Raw genomic sequence first — 10,721 nt, 5'->3', positions numbered from 1 at the left:
TAAACAGTATTAAAACCTCTACCAACACAAAATAAACAGCATTAAAACCTCTACCATCACAAAATAAACAGTATTAAAACCTCTACCAACACAAAATAAACAGCATTAAAACCTCTACATCACAAAATAAACAGCATTAAAACCTCTACCAACACAAAATAAACAGCATTAAAACCTCTACCAACACAAAATAAACAGTATTAAAACCTCTACATCACAAAATAAACAGCATTAAAACCTCTACCAACACAAAATAAAACAGCATTAAAACCTCTACCAACACAAAATAAACAGTATTAAAACCTCTACCAACACAAAATAAACAGCATTAAAACCTCTACCGGCACAAAATAAAACAGCATTAAAACCTCTACCGGCACAAAATAAACAGCATTAAAACCTCTACCAACACAAAATAAACAGTATTAAAACCTCTACATCACAAAATAAACAGCATTAAAACCTCTACCAACACAAAATAAACAGCATTAAAACCTCTACCAACACAAAATAAACCACACACAAAATAAAAAGTATTAAAACCTCTACATCACAAAATTAAAACCTCTACCAACACAAAATAAACAGCATTAAAACCTCTACCAACACAAAATAAACAGCATTAAAACCTCTACCAACACAAAATAAACAGTATTAAAACCTCTACCAACACAAAATAAACAGCATTAAAACCTCTACCGGCACAAAATAAAACAGCATTAAAACCTCTACCGGCACAAAATAAACAGCATTAAAACCTCTACCAACACAAAATAAACAGCATTAAAACCTCTACTAAACAGAATTAAAACCTCTACCAACACAAAATAAACAGTATTAAAACCTCTACCAACACAAAATAAACAGCATTAAAACCTCTACATCACAAAATAAACAGTATTAAAACCTCTACCAACACAAAATAAACAGCATTAAAACATCTACCAACACAAAATAAACAATATTAAAACCTCTACATCACAAAATAAACAGCATTATAACCTCTACCAACACAAAATAAACTTCATGGTATTATCAATCTCAGAATATAGATGAAAATTTACTTTGTTTTTTTGTTTCTAGTCTTTTTCAGCTCAGTGGTAGAAAAAAAGGTTTCTTTTGTTTAACAACATCACCAGAGTATTTCGATTTATTAATCACTGGCTACTGATTGTCTAACATTTGATAATTTTGACACATTCTTCAAATAAAACCCACAATATTTTTTCATTTTCTGACAGAAAGGACATAACATACCATGGCCTTTGATATATCAGTCATAAGGCACTGGTGGAACAGGAAAAAAAAAACCACTGAGTAAATGTATCCACCAAGGACATTTTATGCTATTTTATACCACACAGATATTCAAAGAGGAAACACACTGCCACCATGCAATTAGCAGCAAGACATCTTTTTTATGCATCATCCCAGACAGGCAGTACATACCATGGCCTTTGTTACAGCAGTTGTGGAGTACTGGCTGAAATGAAAAATAGCCCTATGGGCCCACTGATTGGGATCAATCCTAGACTGAGTGCTTTACCACTGGGCTACATCCCACCCCTATGGACTGATGGACATGCAGAGGCATGGTCACATCTGTGTCACTCAAAACAAATGAAAGTCTGAAATACCATCTGTAGAATATCCTTTAGTGGATTCCTGCAACATCATGGTTCCACCTCCAGCCTTCAACATCTCCATCAACTTCTGGTTCTCCTCCCTCAGTTCTCGAATCAGCTTGTCTGTCGGGCTCTCGTTGATGACTGCCATCGTTTTGATGGCCTTCGCACGATCAGCTGTAAACAGAAAACATGAAATGGATCAACGTTTAAATCACAGATCCTGGTTTCAGCCAGTGATAATGGATGCAAACCTGTAAAACATCTCGATAAAGTTACAACAGAGTGAAACAAGAGTCTGTGATGCTGAAATGGGGAAATACCCTCTGAAAATAGTCTAGAGATCGACTCCATAACAGTTATTTCTTACAGGTACATGTGTGTTTAGAATTATGAAAAATTAATTTCATAGTATTACAAACATTAAGATGACCAGAAATACTATGGATGTTTGGAAATGGATAATCTAAACAATAAAATGTAAGTAGTGTCCGATTTAAATTATAAAAAATGGCTCTGACAATAAATATGTATTTAAAAACTAGGGCTGTTAATTTAACATCACTTGATCATCACAAATCTTTATCTCCTGGGTTTGTTCTGAACTGAAGTTATCTGCATTCTATGATCAATTATGTTTCAATATAACAGTACTTTGTACTCATGGCTACAAAACATTTATCAATTGCAACTGTACAAATTTAGTTGCTATTACATCCCGAAAATCAGACATTGTCAACAGCAAGAAAAATGCTCTAACATCCAACCTCGATAGCTACTGTGCCCTTTTCATAACATCCTCTGGTGTGAAAAATACTGAAAACTTGCGAAAGAATGGATGGTTTGACAAAACAATAAGCAGAATTTTTATCTTGATTTTTAGTAACCAAACATGCTTGTAACCATTCTGTTATTAAACTGAATGTAAAACTTGGCATGCTCCCAAAAAACCCATAAACAACATTAAGATTCTCCCACTGTGTATACATTTAAATCTAAATGTAGACAAGGTATCTTCATAATCAATATAAACTTTTACCAAATTAAAGAGTAGAAAGGGCCTCTTCTTAATCAATATAAAACATTTACCAAATCTAGGGTGCAAAAGGTAATTAAATTACCAAATCTAAGAGTAGAAAGAGTCTCTTCATAATTAATGTCGGCAGGGCTCAAGGCTGCAATCTAAAAGCAAATAATTAAAAATGTAAAAATATTCTGGCAAAATTATTAAAACATAACTACAATAAAATATCCTTAAAGTTGAACTTAATTAACAAAACTATAACTAAATTTTTTTTGCATCTATACACTTTACGGCAATCTGATTGGTCCAGAGGTGCTTACTTTTTTTCATTCATATCTCGATGAACCGAAAATATTTAAGCCACACCTACTACCCCCACCTCCCACTGACTCGCACTACTTTTGTGCAACATGCCGGATTATTCTGGCAATCATATTTAGATATTTTGAAGAAAACACATGTGAAAGCTACAAAAAATGTATACGATAAATTAATGGAAAATGCTACAGGCAGAGTAGACATGTAGATATACATGTATATGCTTTTTAAAACACAACCAAAAAAATACCTCTTCGCTAATCATGACATGAGACTTGGTCGGTGGCCAAAGAAATGAAGTAGGAAACTTCATGCCTGTAACTTACTTGTAAGCGATGTTCTACAGCTGTTGGCGAAAATTAAATGGTTCCACCAACAGCATAAATGTTAGACACATTCCCTTCATTCACTTTCATAAAATATAAACTAAACACGAATAGGACAATTCCTTCCAATATAACTGGCAGCTAGAGGAAATGACATGATTTACAAAAAATCACCTGGTTCAAATAATAGTGAATGACCGTTCGCATTCTTACGCAACATAAGTATCAATGAAATTTACACAAACAATACTAAAGGTGAATTTAAAGACAAACAAACTAAATTCAATTATGTGTTGTTAAAGTATGCATATAAATTTAATTATAAGATTTGACCGCAATTATTGTTTGGTTCATGCAAGTATGCACCTAAAAAATGATGTGCACACTTTTGTATATCCCCCTATGTGGAGTCATATAGTGTGCACATTGTTTTTTTGGTTTATACTTGCATGAACCAAAAAATAATTGTGGTAAATTCTTAAATGACACATAAAATATGTAAAATATGTAAAATTACAATCATACTCGCATACAAGTATGCTGTATGATTTTAAAATCAAATGACATTTTGGTTTGTGCTTGAACGTTAATTGCATACAAATAATGTAAAAAGTTATGATTAAGTTGTGATCATCATAAATATATTTATAAATCTTACCATGATTGTTTTGCTGTTGCCACCAAGGGCATTTTGTAGTAGTCTAGTCAAAACAGAATCTCGAAATGGAACTAAAACAAAAAGAAATTATGTTCCGATATACTGAGACTTGTATAAGAGAAAATATAGTAAAAGAAAGAGAGAGTTCATAAAATTCCACTGTGATGGAGAATAATCACATGTCAGTTTAAAAAATAAAACAGACCCCCAAAATTGAACGAGATATCACCAAAATATATTTAATATATTTCTAATATAGGCCCTGGTTGATGATAATACTAAAATATTGTAAAGGTATATATTACAAGTATATAATTAAATTTCTGTTACATTCATTACAATGTATGTCATCCCACTGTTCAGACATAGCAACGGGAGTTTGTTCATTTTTCGATGAACATAAAAATTACGTCATCAGAGAACGTCATATCTGATGTCTGATGATACATGTTATATCTTATTGAGCGTTATGGTTTATGGATAAAAAATAATTCAAAATAAAGTATGACATTTTAGTGTTATTATTAGCCTGTATGATTCAATTTAAATTATAAGTATTGTCTGTTATTTCTTTTACGTTCATCTGGGTAAGAAAACCGATGAATTGACGTTTAACTTCATAATGAATAAAGTAAAAATTGATATAAAAACATGTTGTTAAGTTTTAAACTCATACCAACTAAAATTATTTTTAAAAATTGTAAAAGAAATCCAGTATAAATAAATATGTTTCTTTACAAAATACCATTAAATTAAACATATTAAATCTCATTTTCCAGATAATGCAGTAGAAACAGACTAAATGTAGAACTGCGCGTGCTTTAGTAAACCAGTCTGGGAATGGCAGTCCTCTGTGGCGATGCAAGAGGGATGGAATAAACTTTGTGGTGATACAAGAGGGGGAAATTCCCAGCAAATTATTTGCTCGGGAGTGGCTGTTCTCCTAGATAGAGATCCATGGAATCATCCACTGTTTTGCAAAATGCCCATTCGACTCTGCTTTGTGCAGAGATACGGCCCTGATCATGTATTACGGTTGTGTCATTCAGATTACCTTGGATGTTCCATCAATTGCATTAAAACTTGTATCACAAAAAAGTTATCCTATGTAATTTGATGGTAATTTGTTAAGAATTTCTGTTTTAATTTACACTGCACTTTTACCCCCAATAAAATGTTATTTGAGATGGTATGGGTTTAAAACTTAATAAATTAATGTTTTTATGTGAATTTTATCTTTATTCATTATGTTGGCGCTGTCAAAATATAGAACATATTCTAGGTCTTCTGCTGGATAGATCTGTAGTTCGCGCCAACATAGACGCAGTGTGTTTTGTCACATTCAATTCAGTATCAGTGTGTTTCTTTTTTAACTAGTACCATACTCACCAGACACTAAAATTCTTAGTCGCCCAATGGACTACCTTTGTAAAATTCTTAGTCGCCCTTAGCCAATAAAGGTCACCACAGGCGACCGGGCGACCGCTAATTTTCAACCCTGCTTCACCGATTCACACAGTTTACGGATGATTTTGTTTTGTTCATACCCTGATGAACGTAAATGAAATAACAAACAATCCTTAAATACAACAGCAGGGGTTGGAAATTGGTTGCCTTTATTTATTATACCCCTTGTAAAATATGTTGACAAATTCTGTTAATTACCCAAAACTTTCTTCTTGCCAGATGATTGATCAGCGAGAGCCTTTATACAGTTTCCCAGAGTGCTCAGTGACTGGTTGATGGCCGAGCCTTCCTTGAGGCGATTACCAGTCGCTCCCGTACTGTCAGCACGTTCACTGCAAATTGGGTTTTAAATATGTTATATTAGTATTGTATATATACTTGGTGTGTATCTGTGTGCTTGTGTATGCATGCATGCATTTTGTGCATGTGTATGTGTATGTATGGCAGAACAAAGAGAATGAGAAAAGAGAAAGACCTAAATACAGAGAGAGAGAGAGAGAGAGAGAGAGAGAGAGAGAGAGAGAGAGAGAGAGAGAGAGAGAGAGAGAGAGAGAGAGGAGAGGGAGAGAGAGAGAGAGAGAGAGAGAGAGAGAGAGAGAGAGAGAGAGAGAGAGAGAGAGAGAGAGAGAGAGATTGGATAAACTAAAATATAATACCAATTATCTGGAAGAGATTGATGTTTTACATATTAAAAAACATGAGTTGCTAATTCTATTTATCATGTAACACTTCAAAAATAACATTCAATATTTAGTCAATAAAGCCGCCTCCATCAGTAATATGATATGATGTTTTTGCAGTACACAAATGTAGTTTGACATCACACTTTACTAACTAAGTGTTAACAAAACATTATGTCAGGTATACAGGTCTTGTTGGCTTGTAAACAAATGACTCATTGGCAGCAAAAAAGCATATCGACCTGGTTAATAATGGAAAATATCAAATAGGTTTATGACACAGATATTATGGATAAGTTATAGGATAAAACTTGATCCAGCATAACAATTAAATATCTTGGGTCTTCTTATTCTATAGGTAGCTACACTCACCTGTCAGTTAAATCTAAATAAAAATATCAAATAGGTTTATGACATGGATATTATGGGTAAGTATAGGATAAACCTTGATCCAGCATAATAATTAAATCTCTCGGGTCTCCTTGTTCTATAGGTAGCTACACTCACCTGTCAGTTAAATCTAAATAAAAATATCAAATAGGTTTATGACATGGATATTATGGGTAAGTTATAAGATAAAACTTGATCCAGCACAACAATTAAATCTCTCTCAGGTCTTCTTGTTCTACAGGTAGCTACACTCACCTGCCAGCTAAATCTACAAGGTTGATCACGGACGACTTGGTCATGTTCTGACCTGCATCATTTATCGTCTTCTGTACAAAAGTGACTGCAACGATTGTGTGGGCTCGACTGAATGAACAAACAGAACACTTACAAAACACATTTTTATTAACACAGCTTATCAAGTTACCCAAGCTTATGTATGCTTTTTCTTTCATGATTCAATCAATTAACAAAACAAGGAATGTTCACTGAAATTATCCGTGGTATAATTTAAATTTAAGAATTTGTTATCTATGATAATTTTGTAAGGTTTTTGGCATAGGCAAAATGAAGGAAGGAAATGTTTTATTTAATGACGCACTCAACACATTTTATTTACAGTTACACCAGTTGTGGAGCAATGGCTGGAACGAGAAATATCCCAATGGGCCCACTGATGAGGATCGATCCTAGATCAATCACGCATCAAGCAAGTGCTGTACCACTGAGCTATGTCCTGCACCAGATAAAATGATCATCTGAAGCAATTTAGAACCTGCCTACAGCATTTAGAACCTGCCTGCAGCGTTTAGAACCTGCCTGCAGCGTTTAGAACCTGCCCGCAGCGTTTAGAACCTGCCCGCAGCATTTAGAACCTGTTGGCAACAAATAAACACAACATTAAAAACCATAAATCAGCCCTTCAACCGATGGCAATAATGTTTATCTAGCAGCAAAAAAAACATAGCAATGAACAATCAAACACCCTGTACATGAAGCAATAAGAACTTAACCCACCTGCTGGTTGCATTCATGTTAGTGGACGCGACCGTTCTGTTACGTGTTCCCTCGTTGATCTTGCTGTCAATCTGAGCATAGCTATTCACTGGCGGGGTCGTCAGAGACTCCACTGAAACACACAATCAAGAACCACTTTAATTTCTGTTCTCATGAATACACTTTATCTGACCTCAGATCCACATGCATTTTCCTCCCAATCCTATGGGCATGGAAAAAAAAGGAAATCATTTACACTTGACTTTTAATGGGTCATAGCTTCATCATCGTTTCTATTCTTTGAAGGTACAAGCATGTTATCCTGGGCATGCAACCCAGAAACTTGGGATGTATGTCCAGGACAGATGAGTTGTCTTCATCTCAGGACAGTTTAAAGTTGGTAGCACATTATTAGAAGGGTGGTAGGCAGTACACAGCAACTATATCCAGTTGTTTAAGGGGTGAGGGTTGTAAACTCACCATAGAAAATGAGTTGTCTTGATCTAAGTATCTGTCTCAGGACAGTTTTAAGTTGGTAGCACATTATTAGAATGGTGGCAGGCAGTACACAGCAACTATATCCAGTTGTTTAAGGGGTGAGGGTTGTAAACTCACCATAGAAAATTAGTTGTCTTGATCTAAGTATCGGTCTCAGGACAGTTTTACATTGGTAGGACATCACCGGATGGGTGATCTATGCATTATACAGCAACAGTGTGAGGTTGTTTAAAGGGTGTGTGTAAACTCACCATAGAATCCCTTGCTGGGGTGCTGTCTCACTTTCAATCCTCCCTTGAGTGATTTTATGTTCAGTAAGTCACGAACTTGTTCATTGTAGATTTCCAGCATTGACAATGTCACCTGGCAAGGTAAGCATACAAAGCCATAACAGACTGAGTAAATAGTAATACATCATGAAGGGAGAGAAAGTGAGAGGTATGTCGCACATTTCTCTTGATAAAGTTTCAAAGAAACATGTTCATGAAATTAGTCAAATAAAATTATAAATACTAATACACTGTAATTTATTAATGTTGCTAAAAAGTAAAACATTTTCTCAAGCTCAACTAGGTGTCATAACATCATATGTTTTGACAGTGGTTGAATAAATATTTGTCACACAAACATTAAATTCTTCCTTTTGCTTTAGTTTACAACTAGTCTTCCACAGGGGTGCAGAAAGTACTCACCTGCTTGCCAAATGCAAGTAAAAATTCCGACGGACGAGTCACAAAATGCAACTAACAGTCCGACGGACGAGTTACAAAATGCAACTAACAGTCCTACGGGCGATCTGGGGTTTTTTGCTGACCAACTGTTATTTATTTATTTTATTATTTTACATTGAATCTGCGACTCCGCCCGTGTCAGCCATGCCAGAATTCCAAATCATTGAATCAAACCATTCAGAATGATGACAAAATACACAACAATACATGTGAAATATTTTCCATTTCTGCATCCCTGCTTCCAATAATCTAATAATGTTGACTCGTTTGCATAGTACAGCTGTACCTTTTCAGTCTACATAGTCATCATAATGACGTATGCTCAAGTGTTTTCTTCCTAATCTATGACCATTTCTGTCTCCATCCATTCTGACCTCTAGAATAGTTTACAGATCCACTAGCCAGGTCAATCGTGTTAATCTCAGTTAATGCAGTGTTCGAAATAAGCACTTGTCCGTTTGCCCTGACAAGTGAAAATCTGCTCGGACAAGCAAAATGTACTTGAATGGTTGTCCAGTGGACAAATAAAAAAATTCAATTTAGTTTCATTTTGAGCAATCAAAAAGATAGTCCTTGTACTTGAATAAAACAAACCATTTATTTGGACAAGTAAAAATGTTGGTGGACAAGCAGATTTCTAGATGTACTTGTCTGGTGGACTAATGAAACATTCTGCTTGTTTCTATTGCTGTTAATGTTCTTCTTTCTGTACATATCTCATGAGCAGTACTTTGTTAACAAAATATTTCAAGTAAAAACTGACCCCAAATTCCTCTCCCTCCTTCAGGGAGGATTTCTTCTCATCCATCATCCTGAAGAGTTCCTCGCACACTAGTGGAACGATCCCCTTGTTAGAGCCGAACCCAACCATGGAGTACGACTTTCCACTGCCCGTTTGACCATAGGCAAACAGAGAACAGTTGTAGCCATTCCAGGAATTCTCCAGAACTCCTTTGCCGAGATCATCAAACACTTTTTGCTGTAGACAAAGAAAAATAGTAGTTAAATACATGGTGATCTTTTTTTCAAAATTACTTTCCTTTCCAAGCAGAAATCACAGCAATTTTGAAGAGAAATACAAAGTAAAGAACAGAATTATACTAAACACCAACAAAAAACATTTTAAAAGAATTTATTCACTGTTAATTCTTTAAAGGGACATTCCTGAGTTTGCTGCATTGTAAGATGTTTCCGACTAATAAAATATTTCTTCAATTAAACTTACATATTAAATATATTTTCTGGTTTAGAATATGAGTGTCTGTATATTCAATGTGTTTCTGATCGTCTTAATATTTGCAAGAAGCCCAAACTGGATTTTGTCTTCAAATAATTTAGTATGTATGAAAAAAAAAGTTTTTGAAAATAAAGTGAAATTTAACCTAATACAAATATTAGAACAATCAGAAACATGTTTAATATACAGCCACTAATATTTTATGCCGAAAAATATATTTGATATGTAATTACAATTGTTAAAGTCTCTGTTAGTCGATAACATCTTAAAAAGTGCAGCAAACTCAGGAATGTCCCTTTAAAAAAAAAGAATATTTTGAAAAAACAAGGCGTATTAATTTTAGTGACATAACAATTTACGAATTGCTGTGTATTAAAACAAACTGTTACATTAATTTCGAACCAACAGTCTGCCAGACCACTTTCTTAACTAGAGTTAATAGGGTGTTAATGTGGGAGATCTGGCTGGCCAAGTGGTTATGGTTACTCACTGTCAAATAGCATGTAAATCTGTGCAGTAGGTTCGAATCCTGCAAAAAGACACTTTGTGAAAATGTTAATTTGCCAGTACTACAATATTTTTTTAAAACCTTACCTGATCAGCATAACTTGCATCTTTAGGTTTGAGATAGCCATCAGGCTCTTCGTTGAAGCCATCATGAGACCAGTACGAGTAGTCGAAGGCGAACTGTTTAGGCTTGTTTCCTGGATTGTCTGGATCCTGTATTTCAGTTTGGCTCCCATTCATTTTTATAATGAGGCATGCATTTCTGTC

At 34.7% G+C, this 10,721-nt stretch overlaps 1 protein-coding gene across 1 annotated transcript in view; it reads right to left on the bottom strand.

The window, feature by feature from the left end:
- LOC121382347 (kinesin-like protein KIF28P) overlaps positions 1–10,721 on the bottom strand; it is a 50,249-nt gene extending 39,528 nt beyond the window's left edge. Inside the window, exons 1-9 of the mRNA XM_041511932.1 lie at positions 10,542–10,721; positions 9,474–9,689; positions 8,231–8,342; positions 7,503–7,614; positions 6,744–6,851; positions 5,617–5,750; positions 3,952–4,022; positions 2,747–2,807; positions 1,638–1,802 (exon numbers count right to left, since the gene is read on the bottom strand). Coding sequence (XP_041367866.1) covers positions 1,638–1,802; positions 2,747–2,807; positions 3,952–4,022; positions 5,617–5,750; positions 6,744–6,851; positions 7,503–7,614; positions 8,231–8,342; positions 9,474–9,689; positions 10,542–10,694 — 1,132 coding nt within the window. The 5' untranslated portion in view covers positions 10,695–10,721. The remainder of the gene's footprint in view (positions 1–1,637; positions 1,803–2,746; positions 2,808–3,951; positions 4,023–5,616; positions 5,751–6,743; positions 6,852–7,502; positions 7,615–8,230; positions 8,343–9,473; positions 9,690–10,541) is intronic.

This window comes from Gigantopelta aegis, chromosome 9 (assembly GCF_016097555.1).
Source record: "Gigantopelta aegis isolate Gae_Host chromosome 9, Gae_host_genome, whole genome shotgun sequence".
Lineage (NCBI taxonomy): Eukaryota > Metazoa > Mollusca > Gastropoda > Neomphalida > Peltospiridae > Gigantopelta > Gigantopelta aegis.
Note: the sequence above shows the minus strand (reverse complement) of the source record. Positions and strands in the feature narration are given on the sequence as shown.